This window comes from Salmo trutta, chromosome 23 (genome assembly GCF_901001165.1).
Source record: "Salmo trutta chromosome 23, fSalTru1.1, whole genome shotgun sequence".
NCBI lineage: Eukaryota > Metazoa > Chordata > Actinopteri > Salmoniformes > Salmonidae > Salmo > Salmo trutta.
Window position 1 is genome coordinate 6,906,445 of NC_042979.1, and position 25,816 is coordinate 6,932,260.

General features: G+C 40.8%; 1 protein-coding gene across 3 annotated transcripts in view; it reads left to right on the top strand.

Annotated features, from left to right (window-relative positions):
* Window positions 1-25,816, top strand: part of LOC115159181 (contactin-associated protein-like 4) — a 187,202-nt gene that overhangs the window by 83,134 nt on the left and 78,252 nt on the right. For 2 of the 3 annotated variants that reach the window (XM_029708648.1, XM_029708649.1), the window contains exons 5-10: window positions 490-699; window positions 11,974-12,155; window positions 13,242-13,382; window positions 17,710-18,010; window positions 18,243-18,392; window positions 19,220-19,391. In XM_029708648.1, the coding sequence (XP_029564508.1) occupies window positions 490-699; window positions 11,974-12,155; window positions 13,242-13,382; window positions 17,710-18,010; window positions 18,243-18,392; window positions 19,220-19,391 (1,156 nt within the window). The remainder of the gene's footprint in view (window positions 1-489; window positions 700-11,973; window positions 12,156-13,241; window positions 13,383-17,709; window positions 18,011-18,242; window positions 18,393-19,219; window positions 19,392-25,816) is intronic. The other variant, XM_029708650.1, reaches the window with a different exon arrangement.

The window sequence follows — 25,816 nt, forward strand, 5'->3', positions numbered from 1 at the left end:
AAGATAAATGGTCAAATGTGTCAGTACCCTCATATTAAAGTGTTCTTAATCGCAGGTCTTCAATCATTGAAGTGGTTTGATGTGTGAGGGACAAAGGCTACCCCGCTTCATTAGAAGCAGTTAAGTATGGAGAAATTAGCTTCTTATCTGAATCTCACTCAACCAGCACACGCTGGAGTCTATAATGTATAGCTAATAGCTAATGAAAATACTGAACACTCTGAATGACCACCACTTTGAGACTGAATCACCTCCTCATGCGTCTACTATTCTCTTAAGTGGTTTAAATTCTGTTATTACAGCTGGTTTACAACTAGAACTGAAAATAATGTATGCATTTGTCTTTGTCTGCTCAATATGAGGGTTGTGATATGCATTTCTACTCTCCTAGTGTAGAATCTTACTGTAATGTAATCTCTTGTTTGCAGAGTCTGATTGTTCTACTACATCCTACTGTAGAATCTTTACTTATGAATATGTTTTTTGCAGAGTCTGATGTGGCAAGTTTTGACGGCAGCGGCTGCTTGCTCTACAGGTTCAGCCCCAACACAACACCAATTCTAACAGCCAAAGACAGTATCTCTCTGAAGTTCAAAACCCTGCAGAACTCTGGGACACTGATACACACAGAGGGACAACACGATCGCAGCCTCACGCTGGAGTTACACAAAGGAATACTTTTACTTCACCTCAGAAAAGGTACAGTGCTAATTACAGTAACATCCCATAATCTCCTACAGCGTTTACTCTACTTTTCTGTGATGTATGGTTTTCACAGTTAGGCATGTGTTTAGTGCCGACTCAGCGATTCAGGAGATTAGCGTACTGTAGTAAAAATGATACATTGACTACTTACTACGTACAGCACAGCAGAGCCGGAAAGAAAGTTTGAATTGGGGCTGAACTTCAAGTGGGTACTGTGTTGTCTGGGAGCCAGCTTGTTGAAAGCATCGACATATGCTACACCTCTTAGCAGGACCATCTGTCTATTACGTACTACACCTCCCAGCTAGCCCTCCTCCTGGCCCTCCTCCCAGCCTTGCTCAGCTTAGCGCTCCACTAGGATAGAAGGAGGGCAGGAGAGACACCTCTCTCTCTGTCTCCACAGGGAGGTTAGTGCTTAGTGCAGATCTACTTTACTATAATTTTACGTTGCATACAAGACACACACACACACACACATACACATGCACACGTAGAGCACATGGAGCACACAGAGCACACGCATGCGAGCACGCACACTCTAGTGCAGATGTACTGTCAGCACACTAAGCATGTCTTATACTCTGTTGGTCTACACAGGATTATTGAGACAGTTAAGATAATTTAGGGGCATAACAATATACCTACTGAACTATTTAGGTCAGGATACCTTGCTGGATTGTAGTTTGCTGTATACTGTAGTTGGTTAGGATATCTAATCCCAAAACCCAATAAAGGGTCTTTACAATGATGCTCTGTTATTCATTAGTAGTGGTAGACCTAAAATTAAACTGGACAATCTGTTTCTGGAATAACATGATTTTCAAAATAGAAGGATGGGGAAAAGAGAAAGCAAGTGACAGTGGATCTGTGCCAAAAACAGAATAAAAGGTAAAAACCAATCATCGTATATCAAACTAGTTGAGAGGATCAAATTGTCTGCTGGACTAAATCAATCAAAATGGCCATAGGCTACAGTACCTATCATCGTGATTTCTTTTTTCAAATTCCATTTTACAGTGCATGATGACTAAGGCCTGACTGAGGACGGTTGTGAGACCAAAATCTATTTGAGTGACAAAGATGTTTGAGCATTTCATTTTTGGTGGAAGTAGATACTTATACACCTGGATGGGCAGGCACCCTTGTCTGAGCATAGTGTGTACATTTCAAAAGTCTGTTTGTAGGAGTTTATACCAATTTGTGATTTAACATTTATTTGACCAGGTTTTCCCATTGAGGTCAAAATACCTCCTCCATATATCTCTTCCAACAATAGCTTATAGGCACTCCCTCTAGGCAGTTCTAGGTTAGGTTCACTCTCTAGAGCGGGCCTGGGCAAAGGCCGGCCCAGGGGCCGTATGCGGCGACCTGATTCAATATGGCCCGCGGAATCATGCTCAGATTACAAAAAGAATTTGCGATAGTAAAGTTTTGAAAAATGTATTTGTTATTCAAATTAAAAGCCCAATGAATACTCGCCTTTGTGTAATGTTTTAACTCCCACCGCTTGTGGGACATTTATTTTGAAGGCCCATATAAATTACAACTGCACGAGGACAGACAGTGACTGACAGGCTGACGCACGCGTCAAAGTTACAAATAGTAGCTAGCTAGAATTTGTGCAAAAGATTTCAAAGAAAAGGAAAGTAGACAATGAATGTAGGGTGTTCCAGAAAGAGTGAACATCGAAATATTTATTTATTGAGGTGTCAGGGAAAGCTATGTGCTTAGTGTGCAAAGAGAGCATCTCTGTCTTGAAAGACTACAACTTGTCAAGACACTTCCAGACGAAGCATGCAGAGAAATATAGGAATATGTCTTCTGAGCAGAGGGCAAGTGCATCGAAAGAGTTGCTTTCTCAGTTGCAAAAGCAGCAAGGACTTTTCACAAAACTGCATTCAGCAAACAACGGAATTGCGAGAGCTAGCTATGTACCACAAAATTGCTAAACATAGCAAGCCATTCGCTGAGGGCGGATTTATTAAAGAATGTTTAATTGACTCTGGAGCAATACTTTGCCCTGACAAGAAAGAGCTGTTTGAAAATGTTCCCCTGTCAAGACTAACATTGACACGGCGTGTTGAGGACGTCGCAGAGAACATGGAACAACAGTTGAAAGACAAGATAATGGATTTCACCTATTTCTCCTGGGCCCTGGATGAGAGCAGTGATGCACGTGACACGGCGCAGTTGTTGATATTATTACGAGGCATAACCCCAGACTTTGAAATTACAGAGGAGCTTGCTTCAGTGCAGTCAATGAAGAGCACAACCACAGGGAAATATTTGTTGGAGGAGGTTAATAAGTGTGTGGCAAAGCTGGAACCGAGTTTTGAAAAGTTATCCAGTGTGACCACTGATAGGTGCCTAACCTTGACAGGAAATAACATTGCCTTTTTGAAAAGGATACACGATCAAGTAGCTGAGCTGAACCCAGATCAGGAAATAATTTTCCTGCAATGCATTATTCATCAGAAGGTGCTCTGTAAATGTGTTCTGAAAATAAGCCATGTCGTGGATACAGTCACTAAAGTGATACACTTCATAAGAGCAAAATCTTTAAACCACAGGCAGTTTGTCTCACTGTTTGAAGAGACAGAGTTGGGTGATGCAGCTCTCCCCTACCACACAAACATGAGATGGCTGAGTTTGAGGAAGGTGCTTAAAAAGGGTGTGGGACCTAAAGTCGGAAATTGCTGAGTTTTTGCAAATGAAAGGAAAATATGTGGATTTCCCTCAACTGCAAGATAAAGAATGGTTGGCTGATTTAGCCTTCTCCGTGGACATCATGGCCCTCATGAATGAACAGAATTCCAAACTACAAGTGAAGGGCCTTTTTGCACATCAGATGTACAGCCTTGTCAAAGCCTTCGAGGGAAAATGACCTGCAACTTGAGCGTATCGATCTTCAGTCTCATACAGTGATTGGAGAACTATTCAAAACAATGTCACTGACGAGGTTCTATGCATCTCTCGATGAACAAAACTTTCCAAAGATTAGGAGTCATGCTCAGAAGATGTTTGTACTACGTATGTGAACAGACATGTTCAGTGATGAAATATAAGAAGTCAAGGCACAGATCATCTCTTACTGACTCTCACCTCTCAGCAATCCTGCGCGTAGCGACGTCAGAAACTATACCTGACTTCACTGCTCTAGTCAATGTCCATCAGAGACTTCACTCCTCACACTGATTGAAAAGTTTAAATGTAATTTTGAGCTCTCTCTCTCTTGTGTTTTTGTGCATACCCGTTAACAAGAGTTCTGTCCGTGGTGCTGAATGCACAGTGTACTTTTCCCTCTGTGTAGTTAATAGCATGTTTAATAATGAAAATACCTACCAAAAGGAGAACACTGATGTGGTTTATTTCTGTGCTTGTTAAAAAAGTAAAATAAGTAGCCTATCTGGATGTGATTTCCAGTAGATATATCTGTCAACACAGTCATACACATGATGTATAATCCTGTAATATGATTCTGGCCCGCGATGGCAAAAATATATTCTAATGTGGCCCTCCATGGAAAATAATTGCCCAGGCCTGCTCTAGAGCCTAGAGTCTATGTACTGCCTGTTCTGTTCTATCTTAGAGCGCTGCCACCTGCTCACCCCCTACACCTCTCCAACAAACTGAATTCAAACTGAATTCCCTCAACAGCAGTTTCATTTCCCCTGCAATAGCTGTTTTCCGCTCCACAATGTGATTGAATCGAGCCGATTGTCAATGTGCTGACAGTAAACCGCAGTTCAGCTCTGTCATTTGAAAGGAACGCTCAGAGGGAGAAAATTAAAACCATCCGTCGTTATGACGGACGAGAGATTACATGTTATTCTGCTTATCCTGATATGGACCGGCGCTGACAAAAGAAATGCGTCTCCAACTCAATCAAAGTGCTTGTCTGAACGCTCTCCCTCTCCGTATTTGACATCACTTCACTGTTTTCCTCTTTCCCTCTTGTTATTTATCCGTTTTTTTTCACATTTCTATCCCAATCCTCACCCCTCTCTCCCTCCCCCTCTCTTTCCAATTTGCTTCTCATGCAGTAATTTGCAATTTGCGGTTGTATCCTCTCTGTCTGTCTCTTCCACTCTTTCTCTCCATGCCACCCCATCCCTGACATGAATGCAATGTTGTGTCTATTTCATCAGTGTGCTTCTTCCTCTGTTTGATATCAATGCTGGATCAAATTGGCATGATCTCTTGAAATACAGCATGATTTCATTTGACACAGGTGCTCTCTTCTTTTCTCTGTCTGTATCTGTGTCTGTCTATCTGCCTGCCCCCCCCCCCCCTCCCCCCAACCATCTCTCTCTGGGCCTTGCAGTTTGTAGACTGTGTAATTTAGGTCAGTGCCTCTGACTGTGTATTAGCCCTGAAGCTATGGTTCAAACAGCCATTTCACTCGAGTTAAATCCTGAAAAGAAACAGTCCCAATACAGGAAAGCATTGCGATTGAGTCCTCTATACAGGATGGTAAAAGTGCCTTGAAAGCATCAGACATCTAATATGCCATTAGTAACTGGAGCATACTGTACCTCTCGTACCCACAACGTTGATGTATGTCACAATATTACAATAACAATGTAGAGGAGACGGAGATGGTTATCTGGGGGATTGTCCTCCCCTCTCTCTACTGTTATAACTGGTGTCATTCCCCTGTCAAGAAGCTTTCTCTGCACAGTTTCTGTTATCGTGATGGCTAGCTTGAAGTGAAACGCTAGTCTCCTCGTGGTGTCCCCAAAATGGCACCCTATTCCCTATAGTGCACACTGCCCAATGGGCTCTGGTCAAAAGTAGTGCACTATATACGGGATAGGGTGCCATTTGGGACGCAAGCCCCTGCTCTTTCTCTTTGAGGTAATCAGCGAGTGCCGTTTGTCAGAGTAGTTTTCACCACAAAGGGCCTTGTCATGGCTGTGTGAGGTAGTGTGAGGAGGGATGGCAGGCCATTCTTCCTCCATCCACTCCTCAGTGGATTGGGAAAGGAGAGATTTACAGTGCTGTAGGGACACACTGCACTTTAAAGCTGTTACTAAACTGGCTCTGGCAGAAACCCGCATAGAGAACTTGTAGAAAACATGTACTACTACTATAGTACCAACTTCATCTGCTCTGTGAGTTACGTTCAAATGCACACTCAAACAAACACATACGTACGTGTTCATACTGTACAGCTTCATTGTGAAATTCCATAAACCCCTACATACCTATTGTTGAGGAAAACAACAAAACCACTCTAGCACTCAAATACATCACTCAAATGCATCATGCCCATACAGACATCATAACACTCAAATACAGTACCCATGTACGAGCGCACACATACACACAGTGTCAACAAAGCTCTGGTCCAAGGCTTTTCACGAGTCAACACTGTGCAACCAATATGAACCAAGGCTGCAGTGCTCACATTGAAAAACATAGGCAGTTCCACTACCAAGGAACAGACAGACAGTCACAAGCTGTTTGCAGAAACTTCGGAGCTCGTGCGTGAAAATGAATGAAATGAATGGGCTTGCCAAGATTTATGTCCAGTATCCAAAACCATTCCATTTCCTTTGTAGTTTACATTCATCAAAATGTCGGTTTCTATTGTGCCCCACTGGCTCATATTTCATCCCAAATCTTAACTGTCAACTGTAATATTTATTGGATGCAAATATACGAGGGTCATTGTGACCTGCTCCAGTGCATTCTGGATGTGGGGTGGTAATTGTATCCAACAGAGTTAAGAATATGTCAGCCGTAAATATTGTAAGGGTACATACTGTAAATGCGTAGAGGTATATTAAGGGTTGTTTTGTAAACTAAAATCTAAAGTGTTTTGCTCTGGCCAATTTAAGGAGTCTTTGGTACATTATTGGTCTAGCCTATACTCCAAAATTAAACACATTTGAGTAATCCCCTTTAGTGTGGACTGTCTTATTATGCATACTGGATGGATTGGTTACCTTATGTTAGCTAAAAAATGTCTATCCACCAGTCTGGGACAGAACGTACAGCTCTAGGTCACGTGTCAAACTCATTCCACTGAGGGCCGAGTGTCGGCAGGTTTTTGCTCCACACTTGTCCTTGATTGATTAATTAAGGTCACTAATTAGTAAGGAACTCCCCTCGCCTAGTTGTCTAGGTCTTAATTGAAAGGAAAAAGCAAAAACCCGCAGACCCCCAGCCCTCCGTGGAATGAGTTTGAGATTTCAGGTATCCCAAATTAAGCACTGGGTAGCAGCAGGAACAGGGTTGGAGAGCCCATGGCATATAGAGTTTGAGTGGAATATCACCTGTCGCTTAGCGAGATCATGCTCCTCAAACAGTGTTTGATGCATGGAGTGAAATAAGTGTTCTTATATTTATTTCTCAGCTGCTCATATCAAGCACATGCTCCGCTATAAAACCGAAGTAGCCTACCTGGCATCATTGAAAAACGGATCGGGAAAGTGTGCGGCATCCATTCCCTATTCAAGTGCATACAGATGACATGTATTTTTTTCCCCTGCCTCTGTTCCTGCCCATTTGATAATGAGACTTTCTAAATTTAAACTATTTTAAACTAATTTGACATATTACTAAAGACAATATTAAATTGAGAATAGTCTGAAGGATGAAAATATGTTCACTTGATGAGAGAACAGCTGTGCAGCCTGAGGCAAGGAACATAGTGCAAGCTTTTTTGTTGTTGTTGATTTTCTCAAATTATCAATAGCCTATAGTCGGATGATGTTTTGAATTCTAAGACATTCTAAGGTTTGTATCAACTAAAGCTGCTAAATATCTCTAAATCTAGTATATAGGACCTGTTTCAAATTTTCACTTTTATGCTCAACATAGCCACTATATATGCAAACTCGCTCCGGAATGGGGAAAAATATCCTTTTTATTTTATTCAGCTAAGTTAAATTCTATTCTTCTTACTATAAATTCATATAATAGGAAATAATGGCATGAGACTTAAAAGCATATCTTGTCAGCTAAATGAACAAGCCTACATCCTATGGCATGGAGCGTAGCCAGATAACATACAGTAGGCCAACTCATATTTTGTTCTTCTGAACAGGGGCGCAACTTTCATGTCCCCCCCACATTCTGAAATTGCATTTTTGTCCCGCCCAGTTTTATCATTGGAATGTGATACAAAACGAGGCAACTGTGTGCTTTAGGACCATGTGGACGCCTCCGAGCGGTCGGGTAGGCTGTCTGGAGTGTTTATCCGACAAAAAATAAAATAATAATAATTATATCAATGTAATTGTCTGCATAATTTCCAATCCCCTATATATGTCACTCCCTGATCTGTTTCACCTGTCCTTGTGATTGTCTCCACCCCCTCCAGGTGTTGCTTATTTTCCCCAGTATATTTATCCCTGTGTTTCCTGTCTCTCTGTGTCTTGTATGTTTTCAAGTCAACCAGCGTTTTTCCCATTCTCCTGCTTTTTGCATTCTCCTTTTTCTAGTCCTCACGGTTTTGACCCTTGCCTGTTTCTGGACTTTGTACCCGCCTGCCTGACCATTCTGCCTGCCTTGACCACGAGCCTGTCTGCCACTCTGTACCTCCTGGACTCTGATCTGGTTTTGACCTTTTTGTCTTGCCCCGACCATCCTCTTGCCTACTCCTTTGGATTAATAAACATTGTAAGACTCCAACCATCTGCCTCCTGTGTCTGCATTTGGGTCTCACCTTGTACCTTGATGATACATTTTCTTTTGTAAATCTATATATTATTTAAAATTTATTTTCCTTAATTATTTTCCCCTAATCCTAGCTCATTATCTGCTGTATCGCCCATATAATGTTTTGTAAATATATTTTCCTTTATTATTTTCCCCTAACCCTACCACCCCTCCCCTAATTGGAGTAAATGAATGGATAAACAATTTATAGGCTTCTACATCCAGCTTATACATACCCTATACATTTTACAGACAGGATACTTTACATTAGTTATCTTTTGTTTGTTTTTAGTCCCAGCCTTCAGATACCCTCAACCCCTCCCATCTATCTCTGAAGACCATCCAGTTTTCTATCTGCCATATATTTTTCCACTGTGTTGTGACGTTTCACAAAAGTTCTGAACCTTTCTATTCTCATAGTTTCTACTGATTGTAAATTAAAGATACATTTTGCCAAGAGTATTATTATATTATTGATCGATTGACTATGACTTTCAAATCACCCAGCAGTGCCATTTGCAAAGTTAGCGCCAAGTAAATGTTGCAGTTTTTCAGCCATTCCTGAACCTGCGACCAAAAACAAGTTACATACGGGAAGTACCAAAACAAGTGATCTAATGATTCTGCAGAGCTGCGATGGTTGTACCCTTCATATATTATATTGGTTGCAAGAATTTTGTATAATTTAAATTGAAGAATTCTAAGTTTTGAATCCGGCGTGGTTTTGTGGTACATCGAAAATCTATTCCCAAACTATTTTGCAACCTGTATGGTGCAGCTGTCAATTTTTTGGTCCTTAAATAAAACTGGTATACTTTTTATTTTTCACAATTTTCTATAGCCAATTTTGGTATTCAATGCAGGGCCGACAGACAAGTTCCTTACCTTTTTCCCCTTTCCACTTGCCTCCTCCATTTTTGCAGTAATGCTGCCATCAGTTGGTTATAATTTTGAGACCGGCAGTCCATAAACCTAAGTCAGAGCAATTATATGGCAACAAGCCTTGCCCTCATCATTCTTAAAGACTTTAACCTTTCTGTCAATGATACATGTAGACCAGAGGAGGCTGGTGGGAGGAAGCCATCCTCCTATAGCTCCTTCCACCAGCCTCTGATGTAGACCTGCAGGATTATTTTCCTGCTGTAGCAAACTGTCTCAAATTAAGATCCTACATCTGAATTTGAGCCAGTTTGCTACAGCAGGAATAGAATCATGCAGCAACAGGAAATTTTAATTATTATGTGGATTACAATTAATGGACATTTGTGTAGGTGTTGATACATTTTTCGTTAGGGAAAATCAAGTCTGACATTTCTAAGTGAAAATTACAAACTTTAGAAGCCTTTTTGAAACACAAATACACTACAAGTTTGCATTTCCTTCTTTGCAGGACCATTCTCAGCAACAAAAGATCAAATTAAGATCCTACATCTGTAGATATGATTATTTATTGCCCTAATTGGTAATCTGATTTAAAGTTGCCGCAAACGACGGTAACATAATTGCATAAATACAATTAAATTATGCTCTTTTCAGAGAGTATTCCAGTTTATTCTCCAGCAAATATAATGACATTATATGAACCAGATCTTTCAGACACAAAGCATTCACTACCCCATCAGTGGAGAGCTATGGCTTTTATGGTTGCCTCTTTATATAAGACCTCTGCATTTCCTTGGTCAACAGCAGACATATACAGGTAACTGATAAAATAATGGAAACACTTGAGTAAATGAGGGATACAAAGTATATTGAATGCAGGTGCTTCCACACAGGTGTGGATCCTGAGTTAATTAAGCAATTAACATCCCATTATGCTTAGGGTTATTATTTTGGCCATTATTTTGGCTACCATAGCTATGCCCCCATAGGATGACAATGCCCCCACCCACAGGATACGAGTGGTACCCGAATGATTTGATGAGCAGAAAAATGATGTTAACCAATAAAACAATTTAACCCTTACGGGACATTCTGGAGCAGTGCCTGAGACAGCGTTTTCCCATCAACAAAATTAATTCTGGAATTTTTCTTTGAAAAATGGTTTCTCATCCCCCCAATAGAGTTCCCAACACTTGTAGAATCTATGCCAAGGTGCATTTAAGCTTTTCAGGCTTGTGGGTGCCCAACACCATATTAAGACACTTTATGTTGATGTTTCCTTTATTTTAGCTCTTACCTGAACATAAAAAGGATGTTTTCAGATGGCCATCTCGACAAATGACTTTGTGTAGAATATATAATATGTATAGAGATGCTGTACCTTGCTGTGTGCTCGTTGTCATCTATTTTTCAATTTCTATTCCCAAAATGTCTTCTTTAACATCACTGTACCCGAGCAGAACTTCACCAGCATGGTTTATTTAAATGTTGTGTCTCAAATGGGTCTTGGTCAAAAGTAGTGCACTATATAGGTATAGGGTACCATTTGGGATGTATCCTGGGTTTTGGAAGTCCTGTTTATAACAACACTGCTCTTAATTACAAAGTTATCCGTCCTTAGATCTTGGCACTGTGAGATAGCGACAACCTCGTCCAATCTTACCCTCTGAAACATTGATCACGAGGAGAGTTGTTAAAGTTTGACACCAGAGCAAAATAATGTATTTTTAAGACTCTAACTCTGCCAGGATACTCCTCCCTCACATCTGCTCATGGGGATTGGTTATGGGCCTTAGAGCACCCTACTCCCTATGTACAGTAGTGCACTACTTTTGACCAGAGCTCTATTGGCCCTGGTCAAAAGTCATGCACTAAATAGTGAATAGGGCTATTTGGGAGGCACCCTAGGTATAGTCTAAACTGTCTTGGTGACGAAATAAGTTCGCAGCTCAGTTAATCAATACCAATAAACTGATATTTATTTGTTTGTGAGGCTCGCCCTCAAAACATCTTAATCATGCCCCATCCCCATCTCTTCTCAACTAATCTGACATCATACAAATAACATTTACATAATTAATGTATTAAAGTGACACACATTCGTAATTTCCAGAGGTCCGTGCAGCATGCAATCTCTGTTAATGATGTTGTTGCCTCTGTTTGATTTTCAAATGGCACCCTATTCCCTATGTAGTGCATAGGGCTATGGTCAAAATTAGTGCACTATGTAGGGACTAGGGTGCCATTTGGGATGCAAACGAATCTCCTGTCTGAGGTTCAATTAACTATCTATTGTAGTTTAAAACATTGAAACACTGAGCCCTCAAGACATTTGCACTATTCAACTGTTTTTCCCTGAGTCACTTCGGTTGACTGCTTAGAAGTCATGTTGCTTGATAGGTTGAGTAGTTGACTGGCGCCTCTCTTACTGCTATTAGTATCTCTTGAATATTTCAGTATGTGGTGACCTAAACACTGAAAACCAGTTGTTGCTTGTGGCACTTTACCTGGGAGGACCAGCTCATATTAATAGCTGGAATGGAATGGTATCACACACATCAAAAAAATGGGTTCCATGTGTACGATACCATTAGGTTTGTTCCATTCCAGTCATAACTATGAACCATCCTCCCCTCACCAGCCTCCACTGCTGGAAACATTGCTTGTCCTAGAAAGGAAAACACTTTCACTTCTACCAGACTCTCTGTTGTATTCTAGGTAAAAGTGCCTCTTCTGGTCCTGAGAGCCACATGGTCGTGTCACTGGGTAGTCTTCTAGATGACCTGCACTGGCACCATGTAGCCATCGAGCGTGTTAGCGGCCGTGTCAACTTCACTGTGGATAAAAGCACTCAGCAGATCCAGGTCCCTGCAGAGCTCAGTCCTTTTGAGATAAACGAGGTATGTTGTATGTGACCTGTTCCTCAAGTCATTCCACAGATACATAGACACACACACACACACACACACACACACACACACACACACACACACACACACACACACACACACACTCCTGCATGCTCCATTTGTCTCTAACAGATGTGTTCACAGATACTGTACAACGTACACACACAGGAGACACACACACACACAAACAATAAAACCTATATGTTTTAGTAATAGAGTTATAGCTTTCTATAACGGATGTCTAATAGCCACTGAATTCCCTACATGAGTGATTCATCCAAGGCCGTACAAAATAATATTATAATCAATAACAGTAGCCCCTTCCTGCGGTCAAATTACCAAATTGCCCTCAAGTGGCCTCATGGGAGGAATGTTAACATTTTTCATAATTTCATGAATACATTTTTATTTTATCTTTACGGCCAAAATCCACTATTTCTATGTCAAACAGTTTGGTTATATTTGTCTTCTGTGATGTGAATATAAAGTGTAATATTTGGATTCAAACTCAAAGTTGAATACATTTCAACTCTATCTGACATGGTACAGATATCTTCTTTCTTTAAGCCCATAACCATGTGTGTGAGGTGTATATTTTTGTTTCAAAGTAGATTCGTTTAAGACTACCAAGAAACACTCTGGGTGCCCCTGATTTAGCCCATTTCAGTAAAAGGTTAACCCGACCTCCATACAATATTTCTAGACTGTTTTTAATAAATGGGTGTTGGAAATAATTTACTATTGAAATTGAAACACTTCACCTCTGGTCATAGTCTATGTAAGACCTACTGAGACAGTTATGTGTACAGTGTCATTGTTGACCCTACCTGAATACACAAAATGTGATAATTACTTCACTTTACCTTAATGTGATAATTACTTAGTTTACTTTAATGTGATAGTGACTTACTTTACTTGGCCTTTTATTACTTCCTTACTATAGGTCATTGATGAACCACTTCCAATCCTATTCTATCACCACTAGTTCAACATGTTACTATATCATAGTCGCTTGTCATGATAATGTAGGTAAGAACATTTTAGAATGTTAACATTGGCTGGATGTTCTTTCACAAGATAAGCTTTGGTGGCGTCCAGTGCCATGGAACACAGATGGTTCTGTCCAGGAGGAACTTCCATGGGTGTCTTGAGAACCTTCTCTGGAATGAGGTGAACGTGAATGATCTGGCCAAGCAGCACCAGAAGGTCTCCATCACGGTATGTTACCTCAGCCTTGGTCGTATAGTGCAGTGTTTCCCAACTCCAGTCCTCCAGGACCCCCAACAGCACACATTTTTGTTATAGCCCCGGACAAGCACACCTGATTCAATTTGTCAACTAATCATCAAGCTCTCATTGAGTTGTATCAGGTGAGTTTGTCTGGGGCTACAACAAAAATGTGTGCTGTTGGAGGTTCTGGTATAGTGCACATCGGAAAAAGTTTTCAGGTGTACACTAGTTCAGGTAGTCAATTTCTGTTGAAAATCAGTTTTCATCTGTTTGGTGTTTAGAGAATACGACCCTGGGGAACCTTGGATGGTTTGTACTGTGCGCATCTTCTGACCTGATTCCAAGTAGCATTTGTTTTCTTTCAAATACAGTAGTTGACCTTGATTGAGCTTGACTGGCTGTGACATCGGAACAGGTGGAATAGTCCAAAACTGTAAATGTATTTAAAAAAGAGCAGATATTTGAGCCCATGTCAGTTTCTGTGTAGTGATGAGTATATTGAGCAGTATTTTTGGGGAGTTGCATTGGAAATTAACAATATCCTCAACTTTTTATGAGGTTCGGATGGTGCTTCCACCCTGCTTTAACCTGATAAACAATTGTGTATATACTGGACCACTGTTGTAGTCAATACTAGGGCTGGCACCCCCCAAAAAAACTAACAGTTGACTGAAGATGGGACGCTCAGGCATTTTTGCGGTTAAGTCTATTTCTGCCATAACATGGACTCTTAACAACGTGAAGAAACTTTGTTACTCCTTTCTGAAACAAGCAAACAAGTCTTTGGTTTCCCCCACAATGCAGTAGGGCACAGAAATATAATTATTGAAACTGGCTTGGAACCTGTAACCCTGACAATTTGACTGGTAAACTCATGGGTACACTCGCAATGGCTGCCTGGTATTGTGACGCAATCATTTCCATGGTCATGTAGAATGTTTTTTCAAATGATGTTAACTAATGCATTGAATTAGGAGTTAGAATACTTACATTTTATTTAACCTTTATTTTATCTCATACTGAGACCAATGTTTCTTTTACAGATGAGCACTGAATTACATAAATTCCCCCACCTCTTTAAGGAATACCTGAGATAGGATAAAGTAATCCTTCTAACCCCCCCCCCCCTTAAAAGATTTAGATGCACTATTGTAAAGTGGTTGTTCCACTGGATATCATAAGGTGAATGCACCAATTTGTAAGTCGCTCTGGATAAGAGCGTCTGCTAAATGACTTAAATGTAAATGTAAATAAATGACTGAAATTAAACACATCAAAATGAAAGCAGAAAGAAAAACACAGTCATATAAAACAAACACATTCATCAATAATAAGGTCCTTAATCAGCATTCTGAATTGCCCTAGAGGCACCAGAACATACATTTTTTAAGAACAGTTTGAAGATTGTCCCACAAATAAAAACAAAAAGCTGATTTACCTTACTCAGTAGAGGCCAAAGTCATTTCCAGAGTTAACCATCCATTAGACTGGTGTGGTAACGTGTATGTCTGAAGTTTAGTAAAGATATTATGGGACTATTTGCAAAAGGGCATTATTAAAAATTATAGTGTTTCAACCTACGTGACATCAAAGAGGGCCTTTCTGATATAGAATGCAATGATGAGTACTAAAATTGTTGGTGGTAATAAAGCGCAGTGCGCTATGATAAACTGCATCTAACGGCTTTAATGATGGGGCAGCTGCGTTCATATAGATGATGTCGCCATAGTCTAGGACCATCGACTGAATAATCTGCTTTCTACTATTTAACAAGATTTCTATAGAAGCCCATTTTTATTCTCAGCTTCTTAACTAACTCATCAATTTGCTTTTTAAAGACAGCTTTTCATCTGTCCAGACGCTCAGATATTTGTAAGCAGGGACACGATCAATATGTACACCATCCAAACTACATATGCTTAAATCATCGGACTTATTTTTATGCGCTCTAGAGAATAACATATACTTCGTTTTATCGGAATTCAGTACTAATTTCAGGTCAGTAAAGTTTTTCTGTAATACAGTGAAGGCAGACTGTAGTTCAGATAGAGCCTGGTCTACCGTGGGGGCAATAGCATACAAAACCGTATCATCGGCATACAATGCACTTTACAATCTTTTACGGACAAGTCGATATTGTTAATGTAAACATTTAAAAACTACAGGACCCAGAATCGATCCCTGCGGGACACCTTTCATAATATCCAGGCAACCTGATTTAACCTTCTGTCAAGTCATTTTTAAACCAGTCATGTGCAGGCTGATCTAGGCCAATTGAGGGAAGCCTCTGAATTAGCAGTGAGTGATCAACAGTATCGAAAGCCTTTGACAGGTCAATGAATAGGGCAAAATGTTGCCTTTTATCCATACAGTTAACCACATCATTTGTAACTAGGGATGCAGCAAAGATAGTGCTATGACCTAGTCTAAAACCTGACTGATGTTCATTTAGAATAGATTTCAAAGAGTAGAAAGTTCTTAGCTGAGAATTAATCAAGAATTCTAATAATTTAGCTAGGCAATAATGTTTAGAAATAGGCCAATAATTATTTAGTACCGGATATAATCGTCAGGTAAAAAATATGGGTTAATGATTCACCATTCAGTGGGGCAGAGAGCTGCAGCAAAAATGGATCAAGCATATCAGCCCCAGGCATCTAACACATCACAGATACTGTAGTAAATTGTTGAAATTAAAACAAAGATTTACTAGAAGTTGACGGGTTAACCGTTGAGTCAGCTTTAGGCTGATTGACTGACCAGGGTCAATTAAACCACCGTTCAGCAGACTCAAAGATGGAGCTGAAAAAGTAGAGAATGCCAAGAGTGTGCAAAGCTGTCATCAAGGCAAAGGGTGGCTACTTTGAAGAATCTCAAATATAAAATATATTTTGATTTGTTTAACACTTTTTTGGTTACTACATGATTCCATATGTAATTTAATAGTTCTGATGTCTTCACTATTATTCTACAATTCTACAAAATAGTAAAAATACTCTGGAATGAGTAGGTGTGTCCAAACTTTTTCTTAAACAAGATAGTACATCTGTTTCTCACTTGTCTAAAAGATTGCCAGCACATGCAGCCAGGAGCGGAGTAAAAATTAAATAAAGTACATTTTAAAAAAGTGAATGCTATTCAAACCGTTATTACGTGTGTGTGTTTATTTGCTGGCCAAATAACGTAATCTAAAATTATATGACCGTCACAGCCCTACTCAATACAAAAATTGGTTATTTTCATATTGATTGGTCCATTAATTAACAAATCCATGATGAGAAGGGTATAAGGGAGCAGAGAGTCTTCTTTTGTGGAGCTAAATCCCTCTAGATGGTATTTAGCTCTCTCCTGAACACATTTACCATCTTGTAAATGATTACCTTAACCACTCCAACATGAAGTAGGGAGAAATGAGAAATAATCCATGTGGAAAAGATTTTTAGGTTTTGCACTGAAATGAATAAACACCCACAATCTAAAAAAGAGATTATCAGTAGCCAGAGATGAGACATTACCACTTGTTTAAATGTAATAAGGACGTTAATGAGGGTAATGATTTCATTTAAAAAACTAAAAGAAAGACAGCCAGCCAAAGGATTATACTTTAAGGACATAACATTTTCTTTGTCATTTTTCTGGGCCTGAAGTTTCTGTTCACTACAGTAGCACACTGTTGCACTTTACACTACATGTGTTGCTGTATATCACTTTGACTGCTACTTGCAGTTATTGAACAGCAAAGCCAAACTGCTATAAAGATTCCTCCCTGATATCCCTTTGGGCTAGACAGTACTGTAATACATCACTTTTGCTGCCTCAGCAAGGGACCATGAAACCTTCATTTCTACCAGTATCCAACAACAATGGCCAACATACTAGATGTCCAAACCGTACTCTCAGACACACAGACAGCCTGCAGTCATTACTTCAGAAATCTGCATTTAACTTACCTGTTTAAATCATAACTGAACGCTTTGCTCACCGTTGTTTTAACTGAAGCAAAACAATGGTTGAGCGCAGCGCTCAGTATGGTTTAGCCAGTTTAGCTTTTAACACCAGTCCTCTTTGTTTGCTCTGCTAATGTCCTGAGACCATGTCACTATAAGTTTGAGGACTCTCATTATGATAATATGTATTATGAATGTCCTCCTTCAGGAAATGTAGCTGATTAGCTAGATCTTTTCTATTGCTATTCCCGATATACTCAGGTCAGATGTCCCTTAGCTTTATTTCACCTTCTCGTTGAGGTCTAATTCATATTTATGTTTTTCATATTTTGATATTATTATCGATTTTTTTATTTTTATTTCTTCAGGGCAATGTGACCTTTACTTGTGCTGAGCCGGTCTCCGTCCCAGTGACGTTCGCTGGCGCCCAGAGTTTCCTCCAGTTGCCGGGTGCAGCTCTACAGCAGAGAGACGCCGGTGGCGGCGGGGTTGCCTTGGTGGCGGTTGGTGTGGCGATCAGCCTGCAGTTCCGGACCTGGAACAGAGCGGGCCTTCTGTTAACCTTTGACCTCCAGCAGCAGGTGGGGAGCCTGTGGCTCTACCTGAGCGAGACCAGAGTCAGGCTGCAGATACACAAGGCTGGCAGGATCCTACTGGACGCTGTCACAGGTCAGATCAATAGTAACATCTGGTTGTTGTTTTATTTTTGTTTTCCATGTGCTGTTTCTATTTCAGAGAATAACACAGTCTTATTACCCTAGATAGCTAATCACTGGAAAAGTAAAACAACCTTGTTGCGCCCTAAGACTTTGTTATGCGGAATATCGAGTTATCTGAGAGCAGCTTACTGTTGTGAAACGCTGACTCTGACACATTGTTGTTGTGTCTGTTCTGTCTATAGGGTTTGGTCTGAACGACGGCCAGTGGCATTCAGTAGATCTGACTGCAAGAAGAGGTCGTCTGACCATCACTGTGGATAAAGAGGAAAGCTCCACGGCTCATGCCAGCCCATCTTTCCCTGTGGTATCAGGCAACAACCTCTTCTTTGGAGGTAAGAGAGAGCATCACACTTACATCAGACATTGGACCCCAAGTTTTTCCTGACGGTCACATGACCAGGAAAAACTCTGGGCCCTAAGTGGAAATACTGCTTGGATTTCCAGGGACTAATCCTAATTGTAGTTAGATAGGCAAGTGTAAATTTGACTACTGTTGGTGCATAAATGTATCAAGATTTGAATTGGACCAGTAGCGTTTGATCTCAGGGCTTAGTGCAAAGAAGCATATAACTTCTTAACCAGACTGCAGGATCTGTCCTCCTCCAATTTAGCTTCCCTTAGAGCAGTGTTTCTCTGTTTGGCTTCTGAGCTGGTCTCTCTGTCCTCCTCTCTTCTCGTCTCTCCTCCTCTTTCTCCTCCTTCTCATCTTTAGCGCCCTTCATTTCTCCATCAGTTCTGCTTCTGAGCTGGTCTTTCTTTCCCTCTCCTCGCCTCCTCTCATCAAAGGCTCTTCAGCAGGCTTGTCATGCCATTTAATTACCTTTAGCCAGCAGTGTAACCAGAGAGCCAGGCAGGCAGGCAGCACCAGCTCGGTGTCCATGGTCTAAACACACTCGAAACCAGGCAGAATAACACTTATGCTTAGAAAATCTTCTGTGTTCAACACTTGGCCTTGAGCTCGAGTTGCACTATATGGTATTTTTTCCTAGACAATCATGAATATGCTCTGCTTCGCTACAGTATGAACAATGTACATTCATATAAAAGATACCACATATCTACGCAAATCTTTATCATGGGGTCTTAATTGCCACCTGTCTTGTGTAAGTCCTACTAGGGAATGGCTATTGATTGATGGCTATCGTTTGGTCTAACACAGGTTGCCCGGATAGCAAGAATAACCAGGAGTGCAGAAACCCTTTCAACGTGTTCCAAGGCTGTATGAGACACATCCATGTGGATAATAATGCTGTGGACCTGATCAAGGTGCAACAGATGCTGATAGGAAACTACAGCGACCTGCAGATTGACATGTGTGGAATCATCGACAGGTCAGTACAATAAACCCCTCCCTGATTGGATTGTTACTGGGGTTTCAAAACTTTCCCAAAAGGTCCAGGTTTTCCTGAAATTCTGGTTGAAGGATTCACGGATTTCCTGTTTATTCGCTCCTGATTGCAGAAATCTTCTGGAAAACCTAGGCATTTTGGGAAAAGTATCGGCATTTTGCAATCTTAAAAAGACTTTTACCTATGCTTTATCTTCCTGGGTTCACACACATACACCCAAACTTAGCCTGATACAACTCGTACAAGGTACACTGACAAACTGAGTGTGTGGACTATTGGATGAACTTATCGTATTATGAAAGCTCCTGATTCAACTTCGTGAGTGTGTATATTTTGGAAATACTGTATTTGCTAGATGTAGTTCTGTGTTGATTTTAAGACTTTTTTTCTTCAATAAAGTGATTAGGTTACAGGTTTGGTTTTGCTAGACAGAGAACTCTGTGTGCATTGTTTGCCTGTCACTCGAACGCTTACTTATTAAATCCTAAGATCTTCTCCTCGGCTTCTTTTGATTGTTTTCTCACCTAACTTTATATGAAGTGGAACCTTTTTTGAGATGAGATGTGCTATTTTGACATTACAATTTATTTACAATACAACAGTGGAAAGTGAAAGGGAGAGATTACACCACCATGTTGTGTCACACAGATGAGGAATCAGCAGAAGTTACAAGATGGGTCCCATATAAAATATGAAATATAGACTTATTGTTCAGTGGAGGCCATAGTTTGGAAATAAGCACTGTTACGTTCCCTGCAGAATACGATTTGTTACAATTATGTCATTGCTTCGGCTGCCCTGTCAACTTTATGCTGTAGTTTAGTTTAGAGCGATTGGTTTGTTTCTTATTCCCGTCTCTTCTCTTGTCTTTCCATGGCTTAACATTGCTATCCGTTTGGTCAGTATCTCCCATCGCCTTCCTCTTATATTGTCATTGCCGTTACGGCCATTATCATCAAAGTCATCATCATCAAAGTCATCATCATTTTTATCCCCCATTATCATTCTTATCATCACCACCATCATACTAGTCATCACCATCACTGCAATCACCCCTCCACTATCACCATCTATCAGTATTGTTATTGTGTGCATCCCAAATGGCACTCTTTTCCCTATATAGTGCACTACTTTTGACCATAGGCCCTGGCCTGGCCACTATATAGGGAATAGGGTGGATGCCATTTGGGATGCAGGCATTGTTATCTTCATCTTCGCCGTAGTTCTTCCCGTTATCCACCATCTATTCCAGATCGCATTTGATATGAAAGAGACGGCGAGTCAAAGCCACCAAACAGCAGAGCTAATGGATCACTGTCGGCTTCCTCCACACACAAATAGGAAAACAATTAATGGGACAATTATCTACTCTCCTTGTGGCCATACATACACTCACACACCGCACACACACACCGCACAGTTATAGCTAAGTCTGTCTGTACTGCTTGTACATAGTCATCAGCGAGAGAGAGAGAGAAATATCTCCTGCTTCACTGATTTTAATTGAATATCTGCACGTTTGTAAATGTATCCTATTATTTCATTGTCCCCCACAATGAAATCAGGGAGGGGACTGTGGAACTGTCTCCACGAAAACTTGGGTGAATGATGTATCTTGCCATAGAGATCTGGCATTTACAAAATTACTCTGTGGTAGCCTAGCCTACTGGTGATGTTAAACAGTTAAACAGTTGAGATCTGATATTCTGCGCAACGCAACTCGAGATGTAGGCCAATGTCATAGGCCAGGGATGGGCAACTTTGATAGGGGTAGGGGCCACAAAAAAATCACAACTCATCATGAGGGCAGCAGTTGCTCACGTACTGCATACCCAACCAAATATTCCAAGATTTTCATAAAACAGCCTCACATATGTGATCTCTCGTTTCTGCACCACAAAATTTTGCGCAAGGCAAAAGAGTAGGCTAAGTGTGCTTCAATTGCTCATTCAGGGCAGAAGACTGCAGGCGTGTAGAGCTACCTGAGTGCACCGGAGCATCGCTCTGCCACTTCTCACAATGGTGCTTGTTTACTAAAGTTAGATCAAAGCTGAATCAATGTCTTGGAAGATCACATAACCAAATAAACAGTGTTTTCAGAAAGTATTCAGACCCCTTGACTTTTTCCACATTTTGTTATGTTACAACCTTATTCTAAAATGGATTCAACAGTTTTTTCCCCTCATCAATCTACACACAATACTCCATAATGACAAAGCAAAAACAGGTTTTTAGAAATGTCAGAAAATGAATAAAAAATATCGCATTTACATAGGTAATCAGACCCTTTACTCAGTACTTTGTTGAAGCACCTTTGTCAGTGATTACAGCCTCGAGTCTTCTTGGGTACAGCTTGGCACACCCGTATTTGGGGAGTTTCTCCCATTCGTCTCTGCAGATCCTCTCAAGCTCTCTCAGGTTGGATGGGGAGCGTCACTGCACAGCTATTTTCAGGTCTCTCCAGAGATGTTTGATCGGGTTCAAGACCGGGCTCTGTCTGGGCCACTCAAGGACATTCAGAGACTTGTCCCGAATCCACTCCTGCGTTGTCTTGGCTGATGCCAGGTTTCCTCCAGACCTCACGCTTGGCATTCAGGCCAAAGAGCTCAATCTTGGTTTCATCCGACCAGATAATCTTATTTCTCATGTCTGAGAATCCTTTAGGTTCCTTTTGGTAAACTCCAAGAGGCTTCCGTCTGGACACTCTACCATTGGTGGAGTGCTGCAGAGATGGTTGTCCTTCTGGAAGGTTCTCCCATCTCCACAGGCGAACTTTGGAGCTCTGTTAGAGTGACCGTCGGGTTCTTGGTCATGTCCCTGACTAAGGCCCTTCTTCCCCGATTGCTCAGTGTGGCCGGGCGGCCAGCTCTAGGAAGAGTCTTGGTGGTTCCAAACTTCTTCCATTTAAGAATGATGGAGGCCATTGTGTTCTTGGAGACCTTCAATGCTGCAGAAATCTTTTGGTATCCTTCCCCAGATCTTTGCCTCAACACAATCCTGTCTCGGAGCTCTACAGACAATTCCTTTGACCTCAAGGTTTGGTTTTTCCTCTGCCATGCACTGTCAACTGTGGGACCTTATAAAGACAGGTGTGTGCCTTTCCAAATCATATCCAATCAGTTGAATTTACAACAGGTGGACTCCAATCAGGTTGTAGAAACATCTCAAGGATGATCAATGGAAACAGGATGAACCTGAGCTCAATTTCGAGTCTCATAGCAAAGGGTCTGAATACTTATGTCAATGTAATATATTAGTGTTTTTTTTATACATTTGTAAAATTTTCTAAAAACCAATTTTTGCTTTGTCATTATGATGTATTGTGTGTAAATTGATGTGGAAAAACATTTAACGCTGTAACGTAACGAGTTTGAATACTTTCTGAATTCACTGTACCTCTCCGTGAAGTACACTCAAAGTATGTGGACAGCCCTTTGAATGATTGGATTCGGCTATTTCAGCCACACCCGTTGCTGACAGGTGTATAAAATCGAACACACAGCCTTTCAATCTCCACAGACAGTCAATGGCAGTAGAATGGCCAGTACTGAAGAGCTCAGTGACTTTCAATGTGGCACCGTCATAGGATGCCACCTTTCCAACAAGTCAGTTTGTTAAATTTCTGCCCTGCGAGAGTTGCCCCTGTCAACTGTAAGTGCTGTTATTGTGAAGTGGAAATGTCTAGGAGCAACAACAGCTCAGCTGCGAAGTGGTAGGGTACACAAGCTCACAGAACGCTTCCACCGAGTGGTGTAAAGCTCACCACCATTGGAATCTGGAGCAGTGGAAAAGCCTTCTCTGGAGTGATGAATCACGCTTCACCATCTGGCAATCCGACAGACAAATCTGGGTTTGCGGATATCAGGAGAGCGCTACCTGCCCCAATGCATAGTGCCAACTGTACAGTTTGGTGGAGGAAGAATACTGGTCTGGGGCTGTTTTTCATGGTTCGGGCTAGGCCCCTTAATTCCAGTGAAGGGAAATCTTAACGCTACAGCATACAATTACATTTTAGATGATTCTGTGCTTCCAACTTTGTGGCAACAGTTTGAGAAAGGCCCTTTCCTGTTTCAGCATGACAATGCCCCCGTTTACAAAGCAAGGTCCATACAGAAATGGTTTGTCGAGATTGGTGTACTTGACTGGCCTGCACAGAGCCCTGACCTCAACCCCATCGATCACCTTTGGGATGAATTGGAACGCCGACTGTAAGCTAGGCCTAATCGCCCAACATCAGTGCCCGGCCTCACTAATGCTCTTGTGGCTGAATGCAAGCAAGTCCCCGCAGCAATGTTCTTACATTTAGTGGAAAGCCTTCCCAGAAGAGTGGAGGCTGTTATAGCAGCAAATGGGGGACCAACTCCATATTAATGCCCATGATTTTGGAATGAGATGTTTGACGACAGGTGTTCACATACAATGGCAACCATGCACAACATACTTGTATGACTGTGTATTTTCATATACCACTCAGTGAAATACCTGTACGATATTTATAGTAAGGTGTACTTGGAGAAAATCGGAACTCACTAAAAGGAAAATGGATGGCCCTCCTTTCAGTAAAATATATTTTATCCGACCGTCCCTGAACACTTGAAAAAAAACAAGTGACCGTCCCCTATACCCAAAATAATAATTAAAACATAAAGTGGATAGCAGAGAACATGCCTACCATTAACCCTCACTTATAGGACAGACCAGAGCAAACGTGTAAACATTACATGGCAAAGTGACAATTTGTATTGTGCTTAGAGCTGCTGGCCAGAAGGTTGTGGGTTTGCAGACCACCATGGACAAGGGTAGGGGTAAAAATATCTCCTTTAAAAAAACATTGCATGAATCTATCATTGCATTTGTGGGTCCGAGAAAAAGTAGCCTTTTATAAACGCATTATATATCTCCTTGACTATAAAAGGTTGTAGCTCAACCTCTGAATGTCATAGAGATGGCCCAAATATATCCCCATATGCATCAGAGTCACGTCTTTCTCGGGTACTTTGTTTATAGCAAAAAGCATTGCGGACTAAAGCGGTGTTATAGATTGCTTTGTATAATCTGCTCCTTTTTTATTATCTTAAATGTTATACTTACAAGGGTTTGGCCTATGCTTTTTGCCATTTTATTTAACAAAAGGTATGGCGTATCATTTACATTTACATTTAAGTCATTTAGCAGACGCTCTTATCCAGAGCGACTTATAAATTGGTGCATTCACCTTAAGATATCCAGTGGAAAAACCACTTTACAATAGTATCCTCACATACCCCTTTCAAATTGAGCCCTGGTTTTAACTTAACACACCAAGCTCTTCACTGACACAGAGGTATTTAAAGAGTCCATGGTGGGTGGAGGAATTGGCTGACAAATCTATGGATAGCAGCCTATAATTTTGTCGGTCAAACGGGTAGGCCTACCTCTTGTTTCTTAAATAGGAAGAAATCGGCTCCAACACAAAGTCCTCTTGTTGTTAGTAAAGCCTAATTAAAATGAACACTCTTCAAATTAATTACACCTTCTCTAATTAGCGTCCACGTTCTGTAAATTTCAAACCGTCCCTTATGTGTTAGTAAACAGGCAGTCAGAGAGGGTTTGGGATTTTCTTTTTTCACTGGACAGAATCACATAGTAAAAACGTTTACAGCCAGCAGAAATAAAGTTGGCATCTTCTAACTCCATTTAACAGACATGACTGTGGTGTAATGTTAGGGGGGGTGAAATTATTTACTGATATCCACAGCTTTCTTCTCATTTCAGTGGAACTTATTACATCTGCAGGCGTGTGTGTGTGTTGGCACGTGCGAATGTGCGCATGTTTGTGTGTCAGCTGTAGAGAAACCGACAGTCGAACAGATAGGTAGAAAAAATGACAAAATGCAAGGGCTCAAATTATGTTCAACCATATCTAATGAGTGCCACACATTTCAGTACTACATATTAAACATTAGTAAAATTGTTAGATTCAAACACCAAGGACCTCTTTCCCAGACACAGACTACGCTTATAGTGTTGCCTTAAAAGCATTTTCAATGGACCTTCTCAGCTGAGCATGTGTCACGTCCTGACCAGTAAAAGGGGTTATTTGTTATTGTAGTTTGGTCAGGGCGTGGCAGGGGGTGTTTGTTTTGTGTGTTTCGGGGTTTTTGATTTATGTTCTATATTTTCTATTTCTATGTTTATTCTAGTTTTCTATTTCTATGTTGTGTTTTTCAATGACCTCCCATTAGAGGCAGCTGGTTGTCGATGTCTCTAATTGGAGGCCATATTTAAGTGTGTTCATTTTTCACTTGTGTTGGTGGGTGGTTGTTTCCAGTATAGTCTGTGCACCTTATTGGACTGTTTTCGTCGTTTGTTTTGTTTAAGTGTTTTTCCTTTAATAAATAATTTAATAAATAAGAAGATGAGCACTT